General features: G+C 42.6%; 1 protein-coding gene across 3 annotated transcripts in view; it reads right to left on the bottom strand.

Annotated features, from left to right (window-relative positions):
• Positions 1-22,352, bottom strand: part of WDR93 (WD repeat domain 93) — a 49,412-nt gene that overhangs the window by 10,145 nt on the left and 16,915 nt on the right. For all 3 annotated transcript variants that reach the window (XM_012098459.4, XM_004017750.5, XM_060401389.1), the window contains 9 exons: positions 17,718-17,796; positions 15,219-15,337; positions 13,118-13,156; positions 10,775-10,859; positions 6,493-6,664; positions 4,788-4,858; positions 3,751-3,837; positions 2,385-2,504; positions 1,623-1,836 (listed from right to left, as the gene is read on the bottom strand). In XM_012098459.4, coding sequence (XP_011953849.3) covers positions 1,623-1,836; positions 2,385-2,504; positions 3,751-3,837; positions 4,788-4,858; positions 6,493-6,664; positions 10,775-10,859; positions 13,118-13,156; positions 15,219-15,337; positions 17,718-17,796 — 986 coding nt within the window. The remainder of the gene's footprint in view (positions 1-1,622; positions 1,837-2,384; positions 2,505-3,750; positions 3,838-4,787; positions 4,859-6,492; positions 6,665-10,774; positions 10,860-13,117; positions 13,157-15,218; positions 15,338-17,717; positions 17,797-22,352) is intronic.

Raw genomic sequence — 22,352 nt, 5'->3', positions numbered from 1 at the left:
GGTCTGATGAACCTATTTACAGTGCAGCAATGGAGACACAGACAAAGAGAACAGACTTGTGACACAGGGTGGGGAAGGAGAGGGTGGGATGAATGGAGAGGTTTGCACGGATACATATACACTAGGGTATATAAAATAGAGAGCCACTGGGAGTTTGCTGTATGACTCAGGGAACTCAAACCAAGGCTCTGTGACAACCTAGAGAGGTGGGATGGAATGGGAGGTGGGAGGGAGGCTCACGAGGGAGGGGACATATGTATACCTATGGCTGATCCACGTTGATGTATGGCAGAAACCAACACAATACTGTAATTATCCTTCAATTAAAAATAAATCAATCAAGGGGGAAAATGTGGAGTCTGCTTTTCCACTGCTTAAATGTGCGCATAGCCAGATGACATGCTGTGTCCAGTGTAACACAAGCAGTGCACAAGGCTTGGAAAGCCTCAGTGAGCCTCAACGGTGGCTGGGAGCCCTGAGGTTTACTGAGGAGCCTGAGACAGCCTGCAGGAGAGGCTGCAAGGAGGAGTGCCTTGGCCACCAGCTAACAGCCGCCTGTATGTGAGTAAGCCCCGCTAGTCGGCCCCTTGCCCATGGGCATCTGTGAGAGTCAAGGCAAGCCCAGAGCAGGTACTGTCCAACTGAGCCCTGCCCCAAGTGCTGACCTACAGCATCAGAGGCTAAATGGTAACTGTTTCCTTAAGTCACTAAATTGTGGAGTGGTTTGTTATATGCAGCAATAGATAATTAAAATCAACCCTAAATATTCATTGGAGGGACTGATGCTGAGGCTGAAGCTCCAATAATTTGGCCACCTAATGTGAAGAGCCGACTCATTAAAGACCCTGATGCTGGGAAAGATTGAGGGCAGGAGGAGAAGGGGATGACAGAGGATGAGATGGTTGGATGGCATCATTGACTCAATGGACATGACTTTGAGCAAACTCTGAGAGATGGTGAAGGACAGAGAAGCCTGGCATGCTGCAGTCCATGGGGTTGCAGAGAGTTAGACACAATTTAGCGACTGAACAACAACCACTTTTGAGGTGGAGGAGAGAAGGATGTGATCCAGGAGAGGCACACAGAGAGCCTTAACTGAACTGGAGATGATCTATTTCTCAAGCTTGGTGATAGGGACAGTGGCGTTCCCACCCTCGCCCCATATGTATGCTAAATACACACCCTCACGCATACTATACAGGTTATTTGCATGCATAAAATATTTCACAATTTAAAAGAGGGAGGCCTTTGTAGAAACTGATTACAAACAATATTTTGGCAAAAATGACCCTTTTCTTGGTCACGTGGGATAGGAAAGATGTCATTTGTGCCAACACACAATTTATATACATAGAACTCATATATATATATATATCTCCACATGTATAGGGTTGGCCAAAAAGTTCATTCGTGTTTTTCCATAAAATGTTACAGAAAATAAACCCCAATGAACTTTTTGGCCAACCCAATAAAAGAGTTTAGTGATTCTGAGAAGCTCACTGAGACAGTGATGACCAGAGGAAAAGTGAACTCTAGTCTGAGAGGTTGTTTCAGTTTTTTACTATTAAATAGGGCACTATGTCTGGCAGATCATGTACCTCGCCCTTCCCCCAACCACCCACCTCTCCACCAGGAGACTGATGGTGGAGTTCTGGATCGCGGACGCTGTCACCAGATGGAGAGACGCGTCTGTACACAGCACCACACATTTCATGTGGCATTTCACTAAGCCCTCGGGATACACATTCTGTCCTTTGTGGACTAGGAAGTATTTCAGGAAGTGGATGCTTTGGCAGAAGCAATTTTCAGGAAGAGCCACAACTCCAAGAGTGAGTCCTGGAGGAAGGGAGGGCACGAGCAGGTCAGGCAAGGGGCAGAGGGAGGCAGCCATGAGCCCGAGGTCTGTGACCAGCGAGTGTGTGAGGCACAGGAGGCAAAACCAAGCACTGAGGGGCTTCCCTGGTGGTCCAGTGGCTAAGAACCTACCTTCCAGAGCAGGGGATGTGGGGTTTGATCCCCGGTTAGGGAGCTAAGATCCCACAGCCCGCGGGGCACCTAGAGAAGCCTGTGTGCTGCAGTAAAGACCCAGCAGAACCAGAAGAAAAACCAAACAAAACCCAGGCAGCGAGCATCCTTCAGAGTGAAGGCAGCCTGTCCACTAGGCTGTCCGTGTTTTAACTAACATTGCCTACAGAAAGGGATTCCTAGCCAACGCCCACGGGGAGAAGGGAGCCCCCTTCAGAAGGACCCCTTCTAAATATGTGTGGGAACCAAACCCAAGGACGGGGACCAGTCAGCACTGGCGCGGAAGGGAGGAAGTGTTAGCCCGGGCAGGTCAGGGTGTGTAACGGAGGCGCAGCGGGGGAGTGCGGGGCGCGGCTTACCTTGCGCCAGGTCCCAGAGCGAGAGCACGCCGTCCTCGCAGGCCAGCACCAGGTAGGAAGAGCAGGGACTGAGCTGAGACACCACGATGGGCGCGGCGCACGGCCACACGCCCTCGGGGTCTAGAGGGGAGGACGCTGCTCACCAGGCCGTCCCCGGACCCCGGTCCCCACCCATCACCGCCACCCGGACGACTTGAGACCCAGACTGGTCTGCCTGTCTGGACTCACCATCTCTCTCCTGTCTGTGCCATGCTGTCTCCTTCCTCAGGATAATATAACAAGTTATATGATTATTATACTACAGTTAACAGGGATCGGGGCTTCCCCGGTGGGTCAGTGGTAAGGAATCCGCCTGCCAAGCGGGAGACATGGGTTTGATCTCAGCATTGGAAAGATTCCCTGGAGAAGGAAATGGCAATCCACCTCCGTATTCTCCTGCAGAATCCCATGGACAGAGGAGCCTGGAGGGCTACAGTCCATGGGATTGCAAAAAGTCCCACAGGACTGAGTGACTAAGCATGAGCAGGAACACTGAATGACTACTTACTAGGTGCTAAGCACTGGAGCGGACACTTTACGGGCTTTATTTCATTTAATTCTCACAGGGATCCTATGAGGTGGGTCCTATTAGAACCCACATTTTACAGATGAGCAGAATAAGGCAGAGAAACAAGTGACTTGCCCAAAGTCACAAGAGCCAGTCAGTACAGAAGTGGAGATTAGAAGCCAGGTTTCCTGGGAGAGGGATGGCAGGAAAGAAAGTCTTCCTTTGTGAGTTTTTAAACATTACTTCTGAGTATAACTCTGAAGGACAGCATAGTGTTAGCTCAAGGAATCCACACAAAGTGAATTTGCTTGTGGAACTGCCTCCCTGAGTTTGTCAAAAACAAATCACCACCACTCATATTTCTTAAGTGCCTTTCAACTTCAAAAGAACCTTCACGTAGAGAAACTGGATTTTGCTATTCACGACTAATGCGTGCAGTACGCAAGGATGGTGTAACTGAGTGGTTTTCTGCTTTGGAGGAGAAAACAGGGGATCGGGGCATCAAGTGACTGGCCTGAAACCACACTGATTGCAGACACATGCTGGAACCAAGCCCCCTCTTTTTTTACCCTCACTGCCTAAGGAGCCCTGTAAGCCAGACGGGGCTCTGTCCCCGTGGACATCATCTTTAAGAAACATGACAGATCAGAGACACAGCCTTGGGGTTACACCACAGCTAGCAAGCCACCCACTCTGTCTGCATAGCTCTGGTCCCCTAAAAGCCACGGGACTGTCAGTCACGTGCTCTTGGCTAAGCTGAAGAAGGACACGATCTGAGAGCCCCGAGCTTAGGCGACTCCCATCCCAGCAGTAAAGTACCAACTTTATCCTTCAGCGTCCGGTTAAGTGAATAGAAGAAGAAGTTGTGATGATCGGTCCAGTGTACACCAAGGGCACAGGCTAGCCCTGGGAAAGAAGAGAGGAAAGGGGCGTCATGGAAGGGGTCTGGGTGGACTTTGATTTGGGTGGAGGGGTTTGCCCAGGAGGAGGTCAGTTTGAAATGGTTTGTGCCAATGGGCAGCACCCAACTGAGGGGTGAGCTACCAGCTGAGGGGCTGGGCACCCCCAGGAGGGCTGCTCCTGGGGCCAACTCATCTTCCTGCGCAGGGAGGATGGTCACTACTACCCCTCAGCTGCTTTCACATCTTCTAGATAAATTCCTGTCCACTAGGCTATCAGTGTTTTCACTAACATCTTCTACAGAAAGGAATTCATATCCAGAGAGTTGGACCATAAAAAAAGGCTGAGTGCCAAAGAACTGATGCTGGAGAAGACTCTTGAGAGTCCCTTGGACTGCAAGGAGATCAAACCAGTCCATCCTAAAGGAAATCAACCCTGAATATTCATTGGAAGGACTGATGCGAAAGCTGAAGCTCCAATACTTCGGCCACCTGATGTGAAGAACCGATCATTGGAAAAGATCCTGATGCTGGGAAAGATTGAGGGCAGGAGAAGGGGGTGACAGTGGATGAGATGTTTGGATGGCATCATTGACTTAATGGATGTGAGTTTGAGCAAACTCCAGGAGATGGTGAAGGACAGGGAAGCCTGGCATGCTGCAGTTCATAGTGTTGCAGAGAGGCGGACGTGACTTAAAAGACTGATCAACAACAAAAACCTAGAAGCAGCCTGGCAGGATGTGTGCACACCGTCCTCTGTGGCAGCTCACACCCTGAAGACGGTGCCAGCGTCCATCATCAAGGAATCTGGGCTCGGGTCACAGGTGTAACTAGAAACCATTAAGCTGCAGCTGGCAACCCACTTTCCACCTCAGTCCCTCCCAGCAGGCAGGGTGTGTTCTAGGAGGGCTTGCTGGGCATTCCCCCGGGATGACCAGCTGCTTCCTCTTCCTTTACCTGGGGATCTCTTGACTCCCGCGGGCATTGGGATTACGCGACTGGGAAGGAGGAAGTAGAACGTAGCCATACTGGGAAAGAAAGAGACACTGGTCAGAGCCGTGGCGGACTCCTTGGCAAAGAGAAGTGCTGGCAGCGTCTTAGTATTAAGACCAGAAGTAAGTAGTTCAGAAGGACCTTCCAGGGCGTTCAGGGCCATGAAGCAAATCATATTCTATGCGCTGGTCCTGGTGGGTGTGGACCCTTGGAGTTTGGCGAGGGTTGGACAGGCAGAGTGGTGGGAGTTACGCCCAGGCCAGGAAGAGCACCCAGTATGCACAGAGCCATTCCTGCCCTGGGGGAGGACCCCTTCATGATCAGACTTGGGTGAAGTGTGTAAATGCTCCTATCCCGGGTATACTAAGTTGGTACTTTTTTTTTTTTTTAGTTTCTGTTAGGGCCTAGCTAGCCCTGGGACTTTGTGGGAAGTGAGAAAATTCAGGTCCACATGACGGTAAGATGAGAGGTTTCACTCCCCATGTGAAGCAAGAACATTTCTGAGACCTACAATAGTTATGAGGAAAGTTGCCTGCTGAACCTGCTCCACCAGATACTTCAAGGACTCAGGCTCAAGTTTTACAATCACTGAGGCCTAGCTGCTCACTAAGATTAGAAAGTAGCGTGTTTTAACAATTACACATTAATGTATTACATTTAGAAAGACTAGATGGAAGTGGAGGAAAATGTTATTAGTGGTCAATTTTCTTTTTCTCTCTAGGATCATCTGTGTTGTCTAGACAATCAGGAAAACAATTTTTTTTTAAAGGAGATGCTATCATACAAAAAAATTATAAAATAGGGAGTTCCCGGGTGGTCTAGTGGTTAGGATTTGGTGCTTTGACTGCCATGATCTGGGTTCAACCCCTGGTCAGGGAACTGAGATCCTGTAAGCAGTACTGCATGGCCCCCACCCCATCCCCCAAAAAGAAATCTAAAACTACTTTTCATCTGCATGGATGCCTATTCCTTCTTTTAAATCAGTTCTAATGAGGTGGATGAAACTGGACCCTATTATACAGAGTGAAGTAAGCCAGAAAGAAAAACACCAATACAGTATACTAACGCATATATATGGAAGTTAGAAAGATGGTAACGATAACCCTGTATGTGAGACAGCAAAAGAGACACAGATGTATAGAACAGTCTTTTGGACTCTGTGGGTGAGGGCAAGGGTGGGATGATTTGGCAGAATGGCATTGAAACATGTATAATATCAAATGTGAAATGAATCACCAGTCCAGGTTCGATGCATGATACAGAATGCTCAGGGCTGGTGCACTGGGATGACCCAGAGGGATGGGATGGGGAGGGAAGTGGGAGGGGGGTTCAGGATGGGGAACATGTGTATACCCGTGGCGGATTCATGTCAATGTATGGCAAAACCAGTATAATATTGTAAAGTAATTAGCTTCCAATTAAAATAAATAAATTTATATTTAAAAAATCTATGTTGTCATCCTTTGTTCTAATTATATTTAAACAACCTCCATCCAGCTTTTCAAGATTTTGCTGAAGTTCTCAGAGAAGTCCCCCAAACCATCAAGAGCTTTGAGACTCTGAATTAATTCAGGCCCTTGGGTTGATTTCTGCATGTGCCCACAGAGGAGAAGCTGCCAGGGATGTGTCGTTCTGGCCTCACTCCCACATCCCCCACCTCCAGGCTCACCTGACAGGTTCAGGCTCCCATTCCCCATCCAGGTACTTCTTGTAGGTGGCTTTTAAGATTGCCTCCCGCTTCTCCCACTGGCTCGCCTTGATATAGTGATTCTGCCCAGAGCCCAGCCCGCGGCAACCCGCTATCTTTGCAAAAGCTTCCAGGGGGCTCTTAAATGTGGTACCTAGGTTGAAAATATCCCAGCATTGGTTAAACCATCTGACATCCTCCTTCCTGTTTCTCCCTCCTCCTCTGTGCTTCCTGGTTTCCTGCAGAATCCCTCTTCCTCAGAAATCTGTGCTTCCTCTGCCCAGGTGTTCAGCCTTCTCCTGGCCTCCCTCCTACTCCACTGGCTCACGGAGCACAGGTGAAGGGCAGCTGCTCCCCCTCCTCCCACTCCTCCATCTCCATCCTGCTGTTGTTTCCTGTTTCCAGACTACAGAATCTCCAGAGGCCAGGGAAATTTCGCAGTGTCACTAGAGACCTTAGATCACCATTGCTGTCTCTCCAGCCAGGCAAGGCCCCAAACCTTCCAGTCACTCGCACTATTCAGCCGTGGCTGAGGGCCCTCAATACACAATCCCAGCCTCCTCCTCTGCTTACACTGATCCAGATGCCTTCCTTTAAAAATTCTCCTTTCTCTGCCAATCATTTTTATCATTCTCCTTCCCAATAACCTTTCATTTCCTTCTTTCTCATCTGCTCCTAAACCCACAGTGAGGACTTCCCAGGTGGCTCAAGTGGTAAAGAATCCACCTGCCAATGCAGGAGCCACAGGTTCGATCCCTGGGTTGGGAATATCCCCTGGAGGAGGAAATGACAACCCACTCCAGTATTCTTTCCTGGGAAATCTCCTGGACAGAAGAGCCTGGTGTTGCTATAGTCCATGGGGTTGCAAAGAGTCAGACGAGACTGAGTGACTGAGCATGCAGACCCACAGTAAACCTAGGCGATCTACTTTCTGGGCATGAACCCTAATTTTCAGAAGAGGTTCCCAGGAGGTCCCACAGGGCCCCAAGTCCCATTCTCCAGAGGCAACCACTGTTATCTGTTCTTGTACAACTTTCTAGAAACAGACCCCTTCTAGATGGCAGCATGTGTGTGTTAGTCGCTCAGTTGTGTCCGGCTCTTTTGTGACCTCCTGGATTGTAGCCCACCAAACTCTTCTGTCCATGGGATTCTCCAGGCAAGAATACCGGAGTGGGTTTCCATTTCCTTCTCCAGGGAATCTTCCTGACCTAGGGAATCAAACCCAGGTCTCCTGCACTGCAGTTAGACTCTTTACCATCTGAGCCCTCAGAGAAGCCCCAGATGGCAGCATATTAGTACATTATATAATGTATATAGTATAATATATATCATTATATGTATTACATGTACATTTGTATGTATTTTTTAAGACAAATGATAACATATACTAACTAGCAGTTCTTGAAATGTGGTCCCAGATCAGCAGGGTTAGAAATGAAACAGAAACACTGTGTGTAGGGCCCAGCAATTTGGGTTTTTATAAATCCTCCAAGTGAGTCTGATCCAGCTAAAGTTTGAGAATTGCTGTCATATCCTACACCTCTTGCATTTTGTTTTTTTGGTTTGTTTTGCATTTTGATTTAATGAAATATCTTAGGAGATCTCTTTATTTTAGTACTATAGATCTTCTTCACTGTTTGTTGCTTATTTGCATTTATTAAACCCTTTCCTTGTTGTGAACCATAACACATTCAGAAAGGAGCATAAAAATGTATCTTTTCCTTTAAATACATCTTAATAAATTTTGCTAAAGAAAACATCTGTCTCTCCTGAGGTCAAGAAACGCATTATCACATCTCCCTACTAAAAGCTTCCCAAGGGCCCTGCTCCAGTCATAACCTCCTGAGAAAAGCAGCAACAATTCTCTTGGCTTTTAGGTAATCGCTTCATGACATTTATGTTACTTCATGACATTTATGTTACTTTTATGCTACCTAAATATGCATCTAAACACTACAGCTTTGTTTTGCCTGATTTTTGAGCTGTACACAGTGGAATTATACAGTGTCGATTCTATATGTGCCCTCTTTTGCTTAATATTGTGAGATTTATCCATTTTGTTGTGTATATTTGTGGTTTGTTCCTTTTCATTGCTGTATAGTATTCCATTGGGTGGAAAATATATACATATATTAAGGTTTATTTACATGTTCTTTTGTTGATGGATTTTCAGTTGTTTCATGGTTTGTGGTTATTGGAAATCATGCCATTACTATTATTCCTGTACATTCTTCCTGAAATACCTTTACTTTCAAGCCAATCAGGTATACATCTAGAAGCAGGGTGACTAACTCATTCTGGTTTGTGCAGGAGTTTCCTAGCTTTAGCACCAAAAGCCCCATGTCCAGGGAAATCCCTTAGTCCCAGACAAACTGATATGGTTGGTTACCCAGTGTAAATGCTGGGTCAGAGGATGTAACTTTTCTTTAACACTAACACTAAATTGTTTTCCAGGGTGGTTGTACTGATTTTCATTGCTATCTATGTATGGGAGGTTTGATTGTTTCACATCCTCACCAACTTGGTATGATCAATATCTTTTATTTATTTATTTTTAAACAATATCATCATTGTTTTTTATTAGCAGAATTATTCCTTACTCCTTTTGTTAGAAAAACACCCTGCAGTGCGTGTGCAGATCTGTTTATAATCTATATCTTTTAATTTCAGCCATCCTGGTACGTGTTAAGTGGTATCTCATTATGTTTTTTTTCCTTCTCTCATTACGGTTTTAATTTGCCTTTCCCTGATAGCTAACTATGCTGAACGTCTTTTCATATGTTTATTGGCCATTTGAATAATCTCTTACCTATTTTATACCAAATTACCTGTCTTTTTCCTAACTATCTGTAGGAATTCTTAATAGAGTCTGGATATGGACCATTCATAAGTCTTATGTGTTTTGAAAATGCCTTTTCCCAATACATAATTTGCTCATTCATGCTGTTAATGATGTACTTAGATGATTAGAAGTCCTTAATTTTAATATAGTCAGACTTATCAACTTTTCTTTTATCAAAAGTACTTTTTGTCTTTGGTCTAAAAAGTCTTTCCCTACCCAGAGGTCATAAAGATATTGCCTTATATTATTTTCTAAAAGTTTTATTGCTTTATCTTTCATATTAACTTTTATGATTCATCTGGAATTTAATTTTGTATATCATGTGAGGCAGGGGCCATATGGACAACCAGCACCACTTACTGAAATGACCATTCACTGCTCTGTACCACCACCTTCATCAGACAGCAAGGGTCCATTTCGGCTTAACTCTGTCCTGCCCTCTTGATCCTGTGTTTTTCATCTAATCTTTAAATCTACTCTATTCTATTAACTATTTCTATGTTTTATATATATAGAACACATGAGACTTATGAATGGTCCATATCCAGACTCTCTCTGTATATTTTATATATATGTTTCCATCTATCAGTCACTCACCTCTTTTTCTACCTTGTTTTAATTACTGTGACTTTGTAATAAATCTTGATGGAGAAATCATATCACCATGTTCTTCTGTGAAAGTGAATCGTCTGTTCTTGGCCTTTTGCATTTGTCTTTTTGCTTTTAATGGCTGCAAAGTACTCTGAGTGTACCAGATTTACCTCACTAGTCTTATGCCTCTATAAATAGGACTGCAGTAAACATCCTTGTAGGTATATCTCCAAGGTCATGTGTGAATATTGAGAGGATAGACTGTATGTCCTCTGTCTAAAGTGTGGACTTCCCCTCTGGTCCTCTTAGCCAACTCCCACTGAATTCTTAAAACCTTCTCAAATGTTCCTTCTTCTGAAACAGCCTGTGCCTATTCCCCGGGCAGAGTTAGCCACTCTTTCCTCTATGTTTTTATGGCCCTAGATGTTCCCTACAGCTGCACTTAATCGACTCCTCCTATGATGGTTTCCTCCGATTCTCCCTTTGTTCACCAGCAGCTTCTAGAGCACGGGAGATGTGTCTTACTCATCTTTGTGCCTGGTGCATTATTGGCCCTCAGCAAATACTGCTGAATGAAGTAACACAGGAATGTAGGAATGAGCGAACCCCACCAGCACTCGGGAAAGGTGTCTCCTTCCTGATGTCCCAATTCGTTTAGTTAATTATATCCTTGTAACATTTATATTTTTAATCTTTAGGTCCCAGAGCCTATAACTTGTAAATCAGATATTGCTGCTAATAAATGAAAAATGTGGAGAAAGACAGAGAAAGAAAAAAAAACTAAGAAATCAATGGCAAAAGGAAAGACAGTATTCATGGAGTTATACGTACCTGTAATCGGTTTGGGTGGTTTGATTTTCATTATTTGAACTGGAAGACTCAACTTAACATCTCCTCTAAAAGAAATGTTCATATCCTACAATAAGGAAAAAGCACAGATAATAAGCCAACAAAGGAGATACAACAGGATCATTAGAAACACTCATTTCAAAAGAAGGTGAAAAAAGAAGAAAAAGAAAGAAAAACAGGTGGAACAAATAGAAACTAAACAGAAAGTGGTAGATTTAGATATAAATACATCAAAAATCACATTAAATATAATGGCCTAAATGGCCTAAACACCCCAATTAAAAGGTAGAGTTTGATAGATTGGATTAAAAAGGCAAGACCTAGTGATATGCTATCTAAAAGAAACTTATCTTAAATATAAAAATTTTTAAAGTATATAAAAAATGTATCTTATAAACTAATCAAAAGAAAGCTGAGGTGGCTACATTAATATCTGACAAGATAGATTTCTGAGCAAAAAATGTTACCAGAGATCAAAGGGTCATTGGATAAAGATAAAATGGTCAATTCTCAAGGGGATATAAAATTCTAAATGTTTCTTGCCATTAATAACAGGGCTTCAAAACACATGAAGCAAAAATTCTTAGTGTGAAAGCAGAAATAAATATACAGTCTCATAGATTTCAACACTCTTCCCTCAGTAATTGATAGGATAAGCAGACAGAAACTCAGTAAGAATATAGAAGGGAAAGCAGTAAGGATATAGAAGACTTGAATAACTTGGACCAATGACAACCGACTGCATGTTCTTTTCAAGTGCACATAAAATACTTAACAGAATTAACCACATTTGGAGCATAAAACAAGTCTTAATGAATTTGAAAGGCTTCAAATTATATGAAGTATGTTCTCTGATCATAACAGAATTCAGTTAGAAACCAAAAAAAAAAAAAAAAAGATACCTAGAACATCTCAAGTATTTGGACACTAAATAACATGCTTCAAAAATAATCCACTGGTTTTAAAAAAGAAGTTAAAAAATGCAAGTTAGGAAGTATTTTCAAAAATGAAAACTAAAATATCAAAATTTGAAGGAAGTAAGGTTAACCAGGCTGTGGAGAAATTGAATGAATGTAAATTGTTATGTCATTTTTGGAGGACAATTTAATAGGATCTATATTAAAACTAAAATTGCACACATTCTTCAGAAGCACTCAGGTATACAAAGAAGAGTTTACAAAGATTTTCACTGCATTATATACAAGCCACAAGTTAAGAAAACCTTCAATAACATCAATGGATGAACAACCAAATAAACTACGGTACATCTTTAGTAGGAATAGAACAGAGGATGTCAAAAGAACAAGGTAGGTTTGTTTGACATTGCAAAACTTTGCCAATAAGTTAGCTAGTATAAAAATGCAAGTTCATAAGAAAATCTATATAGTATGATGCCACTCATATAGAAGAAAATTCCCATAAAATGAAAGTATATTTTTCAAAATAAACTGATATCTAAATCAAACTATATACTAAAGGCCTACAGAAAATACACACCAAGCTAATAACGGTGATGATCTCTGGAGAGGGCTGCTGAGTCTGCATTACTTGGTTCTTCCCAAAGCAATGTGTTCACATAGCATTTGTATAATTTGAGACAAAACGTAATTTTAAAAGGGATAAAGGAAAGGCCTCTGGAGAGAGACTTCCATGTGGAAGTTCACCATTTCTCTTCTGATAGGCTTGAATCCCAAGAACTAAGCCTCTGGAAAGCATGGTGTGCTCTTTGCCTCAGAGGCAGAGTCAGGAAGCTCCAGGGAAGCCAGTCTGTGCTCTGCTGTATCCCAATACAAATGTGACCTCCAACACCAAAATAGAACAAAACCCCCCAAACATCGGTTTGGTGGATTGGGCTGCTTACATTGGCAGAGGCAAGTTGGATTCTATGGGGCCTGAAGTATATATGATTTAGGGGTCTCTGTAAGAAAGAGAATACAAAGTGCCTATGGCCACCTAATACAACTCAGTTTGGGGGCCACTGTGACAGAGGGGAAGTCTGAGTGAGAAGAGATGGTGGTGGTCTTAAGTGATTATGGTTAAAACATGTTACTTTCTCCAATTTTACAAAAGTCCGTGGCCATGTGAAAACACCGGTAGGGCCCCTATCTCAGGGAAACCCACCCCTGAACAAATGACTTGGGTCAATTATCCTCAAGGATAGGGAGCCATCTTCAAGACAATGAGGCACAAGATCAAATCACAGAGAATCTGAAAACAATGCCCTGGTAAGAATATTTTATTAATATAAGGTACCTTTAAAATCAAAATAAAAATTTCTAACATGCAAGTTAAATCTCTTTGGAGATATTCTTTAAAGTTTCTTACCGTATCTAAACTATCTGCAGGCACAGAATCAGGAGTGTTCTGGGGAGAAAAATGAGAAATTAATTCATGATGGGTTTGGTATATGCTCCCCTTCCCCTTCTTCCTTTAATTTTTTGAGTTGCTCCTTCTTCCCCTCAATCACTCTTGTGAGATGTGAACTCATCCCCATAGACATGGAGGGCCAGTATTTGGCCCTGTAGGGCCATCCTGGCCTGTAGGATTTTAATACATGATACCCGTTCTCTAGGATCTTAAAACCTATTTGGGGAAACAAGAAATCATTAGTGATGTTAAGAGAGAATATGAGTAAAAAGGAGAGGGTCAGCTAGGAGACTATTACAAAAATCTAAGTTAAAGTGAATATTTCTGATTGACAAAATATATCAGTGATGTTGACAATTATTATTTATAAGTAACTCTAAATATAATTCATGGTACAATAGCTACCACTATAACTGGCATTAGTTGATTGCTTCTATGGTTTTTCCTGTGGTCATGTATGGATGTGAGAGTTGGACTGTGAAGAAGGCTGAGCGCTGAAGAATTGATGCTTTTGAACTGTGGTGTTGGAGAAGACTCTTGAGAGTCCCTTGGACTGCAAGGTGATCCAACCAGTCTATTCTGAAGGAGATCAGCCTGGGTGTTCTTTGGAGGGAATGATGCTAAAGCTGAAACTCCAATACTTTGGCCACCTCATGTGAAGAGTTGACTCATTGGAAAAGACTCTGATGCTGGGAGGGATTGGGGGCAGGAAGAGAAGGGGACGACAGAGGATGAGATGGCTGGATGGCATCACTGACTTGATGGACGTGAGTCTGTGTGAACTCTGGGAGTTGGTGATGGACAGGGAGGCCTGGTGTGCTGCAGTTCATGGGGTTGCAAAGACTTGGACACGACTGAGCGACTGAACTGAACTCCCAGTGTATAGAAACTGAGTGAATTATGCTGACAAATCACCCCCATTCCAAGGTGCTTTTCCCACTTGGATAATAAGTTAATCCCTCAAAAAATGTATCTGTTGGGCACTGAGTAGGATGCCATGGGGATGGTTGACAAAAAGAAGCAGAAGGTACAACAACCTAGAAATTTACCATCTAGTTAGGAGAAAAAAACTTTCATGCACAACAGGATAGTATATGAGAAGTGTCAAAGAGAGGTACAAGAATAGATTCTGTAAGAGTTTAGAGGAGGAATGTCTCTGGGCCAGTAACTCTCCCAGAGATACAAAAAATCACACCTTGCTATGAAGACATTCACTGGAGAAAAAGGGCATTTATTCAAAGCCACTCAATGTACTTGGCATTGAATGTGAGTCTCAATCTTGGTGTCGTAGATTAATTTCACTAACACTTTATAGCACATAGCACAATATGTTTTAAAGGCATCTTCAATTGATATTTGTTGTTGTTGATTTAAAAAAATAATAAGTACACTTTGGGAGTTCCCTGGTGGTCCAGTGGTTAGGACTGTGCACGTCCACCGCGGGGGGCATGGGTTCGACCCCTGGTCGGGGAGCTCAGGTCCTACATGCCACACAGAATGCAGACAATATATATAATAACTGTACATCAGATAGGTGAGAAAATTGTCTTAAAATATTTTTTGCTTAAATATCGTATTTTAAAGAGATGGCATGAGTCCCAGGGATCACATATAATTAAACTGAAATAGTAGAGTTCTACCTACCTTCTAAGAATAATATGAAGAACACACATATTCCTGTATTTTTAGAACAACTCCTTTATACCATAATCTAGAGAGTGTAGTGGAGAGACATGGAAGGATTATTTCAGCCCAGGATGGGAAAAAATATATCTATTAGTCAGAGTAAAAAAAAAAAACCACTCTTCCAGAGAAATGCCTGGGAGTGTTCTTGGTGGAGAGGCAACTCCCGGATGAGAGAGATACCATGTTCCACTGTTTAAGACCCCTAGGCTTTTTATTTTAACCGAAGCAAACTGACTTGAGAGACACAGGCCAGGGTGCCTCTTGTCCTGTCTTACAGCCTCCAGACAGGCTCCTTCATCTTGAAATTGCAAGGAGGAGGTGCGCTAGATGTGGGCAGGGAGGAAGATATCAGTTGAAGACAGGTGTTACCTACCAATTGCAGCTGCTGTCTGACTTTCTTCTTTGTATTTACGGCAAGTTGGGGGTACTGCACTTCCTTGATCCAAGACTCCTTGGGCAGCTTATACACATCCAGCCAAATGTCCCCGGCTCCTGCATTGGGAAACCAAGGAACTGCTGAGCAACTGCGAGCAGGCAATGAGTTTCCTCAGAGAAACGGCCCATCTTCTCAGAACCACTGGCACAGAGGCCAGTGGGCACCTTTGGAGCAGCAACTTTGACAAACGGAAGGAGACGTGGTTCTGTAGTGGTTGTTGCCAGTCCTCACTCACAGAGAACCCTGAGCTCCTCTCCCCAGGCCACTGTCTCTAACCGGAGATGCGCTTCTCACTCTCACTGCGCCAGTGTAAGTTTCAACCTGACTGTCCACGCTGCCTGGTCCCCACGCTTTCTAGGTTCCAAATGATAAATTCCACTGATGTTTTGTGTTACAGCTATTCCTACCTGGGGAGGAAAGTGGCATATACAGAATCAGTAACTGAGAGGGGTATGGCTGACAAAGGGCTAGAACTGAATTGTGAGAGATGCCTCAAGAGAATTTTTCTGACCCATATTTGAGGAGATAACAACCCATGGGGTGGCTGTGAGCACTTTATCTTGTCAAAGAAATATGCTCAGCTTCTGTATTGAATACCTGCCAACCCAGGAAAAGTTACTTTCCTAGAATGGGATTCTGGCTAAATGTTTCCTTAAAAAGTAATCATATAGACATCTTGTTTTCAGACTTTTGGACTCCAGAGCTGTGGGGGAATAAATGTAATTTTAAGCCAGCCAGTTTGTGGTACTTGGCTATAACAGCCCTAAAAAACTACTACAAAGAGTACAAAAGTTTCCTTCGGTGCATAAAGCATTACAAAATATGTATCTTTCTCCAGCGCCTAACATCTGAGGGACCTGGAGCAAGAATCTAAATAGAGGCCGAGACGCCAAATATCTAATTATTTAAAAGTTAAATGTCAGGCTAATAATCATTTGGATAAAATACTTTCTATTACCACAGGAATAACTGCAACAAGCAAGATCCAATGTTGAATGCTAAAACTGGTGGGCAAAACTTTAATGACAAACAGGATATTTGCATAATCTCCAAGTGAAAAGTGGAAGTGAAGTTGCTCAGTTGTATCTGACTCTTTGCGACACCATGGACTGTAGCCTATCAAGCTTCTCCATCCATGGGATTTTCCAGGCAAAAGTACTGGAGTGGGTTGCCATTTCCTTCTCTGGTAAATCTTCCTGACCCAGGGATCAAACCTGGGTCTCCTGCATTGCAGGTAGACGCTTTACCCTCTGAGCCACCAGGGAAGCCCCATAATCTCCAAGCATCTCCCCCTAAATGTTTATCAGTCACTGTGGAGGGTTTCAACATAGGTCTCAAAATTCTCTGATCATCCTACATCCAGAAAATGGTGTTTACATTCTCTCCCCTCGACTGTAGTCTGGACCTAGAGCATGGAAAAGGAAAAACAGTCACTCAACAGTGGAGAAAGCTGACAGATCACTTTAAGTGATCAGGGTTAACATCAGCAGTGGTACTATCACATACCCCCCAGTATAATTCAATGAAAAGAGTATTTCACCTCTGTGAGATCTTCCCCCAAATCCTTAACCCCAGTTTGAATTATGAGGAAAACTTCAAACTGAAAATCAGGGCCATTGCACAAAATACCTGACTGGTACTCCTCAAATGCATTGAGGTCATGAAAAACAAGGTAAGACCAAGGTAAGACATCACACATATAGGTACAGTGTAAAAAGATGATGGCCAAATACAATATGATATCCTGGATTGTACCTTGGAACCAAAAAAAATCATCTAGGAAAAACTGGCAAAAATCTGAAAAAAAAAAAAAGTGTAGTTTATTGTATTATACCAATGTTATTTGCTTAATTTTGACAAATGTACCATGGTTATATTAAATGTTGGTATTAGGGACACTGGGTGAAGGATATAAGGGAATTCAGTCATATCTTTGCAACTCTTCTGTAAATTATTTCTAAATAAAAGGGTTGGAGGGCTTCCCTTGGCTCAGTGGTAAAGAATCTGCCTGCCAATGCAGGGGACACGAGTTTGATCCCTGGTCTGGGAAGATCCCATGTGGTAAGGAGCAACTAAGCTCCTGTGGTAAGGAGCACCACACCACCGAGCCTGCACTCCAGAGCCTGGGAGCTGCAACTACTGAGCCCACATCCTGCAGCTACCGAAGCCAGCACATCCTAGAGTCCGTGCTCAGCAACAAGAGAACCCACCACAATTAGGAGACCATGCACTGCAACTAGACAGGAGCCCCTGCTCTTCAAAACTACAGAAAAGCACACACAGTAGCAAAGGCCCAAAAATAAACAAATAAAATTATTTATTAAAAGTAAATTTTATTTTATTTGTTTAATAAAAGTAAAATGTTTTTTGGGGAAAGTGATTATCTGGAAGTTACTAGAAATGTGAATCTTCTGAAGAGGCTTTGGTTAGTCTTACCTTGTAGGAGCAAGGCTGCAAAGTTCCCTCCTTTAGAAATTTCCATCTTTATACAGGTGGTTTGCTTGCTGGCGTCCTCCTAAAAAGAAGAGAGAAGCTGATAGAATAAGTTCAGCCTGATGATAGAGGAGAGTGTATTTCAGGACCTTTTGTAGTTCACATCAGGAAAAAAATCCTTCTAAAGATTGAGGCATAAAAAGATGCCTCAAATTGCTTTAGACTTTCAACTCACTCCAGTTTCCTTGCCTGGAAAATCCCATGGACGGAGGAACCTGGTTAGGCTACAGTCCATGGGGTCGCAAAGAGTCGGACACGACTGAGCGACTTCACTCACTCACTCATAGGAATTGGACAAGACTGCATGTAAAGTAGAACTCAATTTTCCATCTAAAGGATTTTGGACTTATTTCCTGGCTTCATAAATACTCCTGATCATTTGCAGTGATTTCATACTATCTGATCTGGTCAGGTTGCAAAACCTACAGACCTATGAACAGCTCTTTTCAAAATATGTTGAAAAGAGCTCTACATGACAGTGAAAACTGGGGTCAGTTGCTTGAAAAAAGGGCTGTCTAGGCTATAGTATGGCCATAGTCTGATTTGGCTCATAAACAACATCTATTTCTCACGATCCATGATTTCTAAGGATTTCTGGCAGATTCAGGGTCTGCTAATACCTAGCTTCCTGGCTCATGGACCGCCTGCCACCTCTGTGTCATGTGGTGGAAGGGCCGAGGGAGCTCTCTTGGGCTGTAATTCCACTCATGAGAACTCTGCCCTCATGACCTAATCGCCTCTCACACTGGGGATTAGAATTTCAACATGAATTGTAGGGGCACAAAAATATTCAGTCCATATCAAGTAGAGACTGAATGGAACCCTAGTATGAAACCTGCTTGAATTTTCAGCAAGGTGAAAAAGACTCAATGTATACAGATGTGCTATACCTTTCAGGGGCTCTGCTGCTGCTGCTGCTGCTGCTAAGTCACTTCAGTCGTGTCCGACTCTGTGCGACCCCATAGACGGCAGCCCACCAGGCTCCCCCATCCCTGAGATTCTCCAGGCAAAAACACTGGAGCAGGTTTCAGGGGCTCTAAGACTAGCAAATTTAGGTGCCTAGAAGAATTAGGCTAGTAAGCCCCCTAAATTATTTAAGGAGAGGGAGTTTTAACTATTTGGTTTCTCTTTCACTTTCTTGTTTAAAAATGGAAGTATATTTGATGTACAGTATAGTGATTCACAATTTTTAAAGTGTATACTCCATTTATAGTTATTATAAAATATTGGCTATATTCCCCATATTGTTCAAAATATCCTTGTAGCTCATTTTACACATAACAGTTTGTATCTCTTAATTCCGTAATCCTATATTACTCCTCCTTACTTCTCTGTACCCCTTGTAAGTACTAGTTTGTCCTCTGTATCTGTCTGTTTCTTGGTTTTTTCTTTGTTGTCATATTAACTAGTTTGCTATATTTTTTAGATTCCACATAAAAGTGATATCATACAGTATTTGTCTTTTTTCACTTAGCATCAGTTCAGTCGCTCAGTCATGTCCAACTCTTTGCGACCCCATGAATCACAGCACGCCAGGCCTCCCTGTCTATCACCAACTCCCGGAGTTTACCCAAACTCATGTCCATCAAGTCGGTGATGCCATCCAGCCATCTCATCCTCTGTTGTCCCCTTCTCTTCCTGCCCCCAATCCCTCCCAGCATCAGAGTCTTTTCCAATGAGTCAACTCTTCGCATGAGGTGGCCAAAGTATTGGAGTTTCAGCTTCAGCATCATTCCTTCCAAGGAACACCCAGGACTGATCTCCTTTAGGATGGACTGGTTGGATCTCCTTGCAGTCCAAGGGACTCTCAAGAGTCTTCTCCAACACCACACTTCAAAAGCATCAATTCTTCGGTGCTCAGCTTTCTTCACAGTCCAACTCTCACATCCATACATGACCACTGGAAAAACCATAGCCTTGACTAGACGGACCTTTGTTAGCAAAGTAATGTCTCTGCTTTTGAACATGCTATCTAGGTTAGCATAATACCATCCAAATCCATCCATGTTGCAGCAAATGGCAAAATTTCATTCTTTTTATGGCTTAGTAGTATTCCATTGTGTGTATGTATATATGTTTAACTTTGAGTTTATTTTTATATAAGTGTTAGAGAATGTTTGAATTTCATTCTTTTACATGTAGCTGTCCAGTTTTCCCAGCACCACTTATTGAAGAGACTGTCTTTCCTCCATTGTATAATCTTGCCTCCTTTGTCATAGATTAACTGACCATAATTGTATGGGCTTTCTATCCTGTTTAGTTGACCGATGTGTCTGTTTTTGTGCCAGTACCTACTCTTTTGATTACTGTAGCTTTGTAGTATAGTATAAAGTCAGGAATTGTGATTCCTCCAGCTCTGCTCTTCTTTCTCAAACTTGCTTTGACATTTGGGGTCTTTTGTGTACTTCCATACAAATTTTTTAATTATTTATTCTAGTTCTGTGAAAAATGCCGTTGGTGTTTTGATAGGGATTGCATTGAATCTGTAGATTGTCTTGGGTAGTATGATCATTTTAAAAACATTTTTATTTATATATTTTAATATCAATTTGTAGGTTTTATAGAAATTTCAAATGCACATGAAGACAGAAAATAGTATAATGAACCCCATGTATCCATTACTCAACTTCATCAGTTATAATATATGGGAAACCTTATTTTATTACCTCCTGACTTCATTAAACATTTTTATTTAATTAATCCTAACTTTTTAATATCACTTACTAGGCAGTATGTTTTCAAATTTCCTCAGTTGTCTCATAAGTGTCTCTCCACAATTGGTTTGTTCAAGTCAGGATTCAAATAAAGTCTATGTAGTATATTTAGTTAATTTATCTCTTAAGTCTCTTTTGATTTATAACTGTCACCTCATTTGTTTTCCTTTTTGCCATTTTTTTGTTGAATAAATCAGGTCATTTGTCCTGTGGATTTTTTCACTTTCTGGATTGGACTGATTGCATCCCATGGCATTATTTAATATAACCTTGGGATCCCATGTATTTCCTATAAACCAGTAACCAGATCTAGAGGTTTGATTAGATTTAGGTACAATTAAAACAAAAGGCAAGCATAACACACAGGTGTTCTGTGTCTCCCTCCAGCATCACACCAGGAGGTTCATAATAGCTAGCTTGTCTTTCTTTTAATACAGTTCACATTGATCACTGACAACAAGTGTCATCCTGGCTCATCAATTATAAAGTTCCCCATTAGCAATGATGTAATGATCTAGACCATTCCTCTGCAAAATGGCTAAAAATTGAGATAGTCTAGTTCTATCATTCCTTCCACATTTGTTGAAATTAAAAGTGAAAATCACTCAGTCGTGTCTGACTCTTTGTGACCCCATGGGCTATATATTCCATAGAATTCTCCAGGCCAGATTGCTGGAGTGGGTAGCCTATCCCTTCTCCAGGGGATCTTCCCAGCCCAGAAATTGGACCGGGTCTTCTGCATTGCAGGTGGATTCTTTACCAACTGAGCTATCAGGGAATCCACATTTGTTAGAATTCTATAAAGAAAATCTCTCCATTTTTTCTGTCATCATTGATTTGATTATCCAGAAGTACGGCCTATGTGGGAAAGTCAAGAGAAATGCTTGATGCTCTCGCTGATGAGTTTTCAGAATACAGACTTTGTACCCTAGCAACTTCCAAAGGGAATAATGAAGTCCCTAAAAGATACATATGTTATGAATTAATTTTTTAAACACTATTGGTGTGTTGTAATTCACTAACATTACTTTGTGTATAATGTCCCTGTCAAGTTTAGATATCACGGTTCTGCTGGTCACAGTTCTGAAACGAGTTGATGAGTATTCCTTGTATCTTTTTTTAAAGAGATTTCTTTTTACATAAAATTTAAAAACAGTTTTCCCTGGTGGTTCAGACGGTAAAGTGTCTGCCTGCAATGTGGGAAACCTGGGTTCGATCCCTGGGTCGGGAAGATCCCCTGGAGAAAGAAATGGCAACCCACTCCAGTACTCTTGTCTGGAAAATTCCATGGATGGAGGAGCCTGGTAGGCTACAGTCCATGGGATTACAAAGAGTCGGACATGACTGAGCAACTTCACAAAGGCACAGATATTAAAGGTACAACTTGATGAGTTTGGACATTTTATAGTATAGGGTCACAGGCAGGGCGGCAGTGGGGTTTCTCAGAGCTCTCTGGGGTCCACTCTCTGCCCCTCATACTGATTAAACTCTAACAGCATCTTTTAATTATCTATTTTTGACTGTGCGGGGTCTTCACTGTTATGCACGGGCCTTATCTAGTTGGGCAAGCGGGGGTTACTCTGTCGCAGTGCGTGGGCTTCTCACTGTGGTGGCTTCTTTTGTTGTGGAACATGGGCTCTAGTGCCTCAGCAGTTGCAGTATTTGCTCGTGGGCTCTAGAGCTCCGGCTCAGGAGTTGTGGTACTCTGCCTTAGCTGCTCCGCGGCATATGGGATCTTCCCAGACTAGAGATCAAACCTGTGTCGCCTGCATTGGCAGGCAGATTCCAATCTACTGTACTACCAAGGAAGTCCCCAACAGCATCTTTTGATGAGCATACCTTTCAAATTTGTTTTATTAGGGAT

This window comes from Ovis aries, chromosome 18 (assembly GCF_016772045.2).
Source record: "Ovis aries strain OAR_USU_Benz2616 breed Rambouillet chromosome 18, ARS-UI_Ramb_v3.0, whole genome shotgun sequence".
NCBI lineage: Eukaryota > Metazoa > Chordata > Mammalia > Artiodactyla > Bovidae > Ovis > Ovis aries.
The sequence above is the reverse complement of the archived record's forward strand: the minus strand, read 5'-3'. Positions and strand labels throughout refer to the sequence as shown.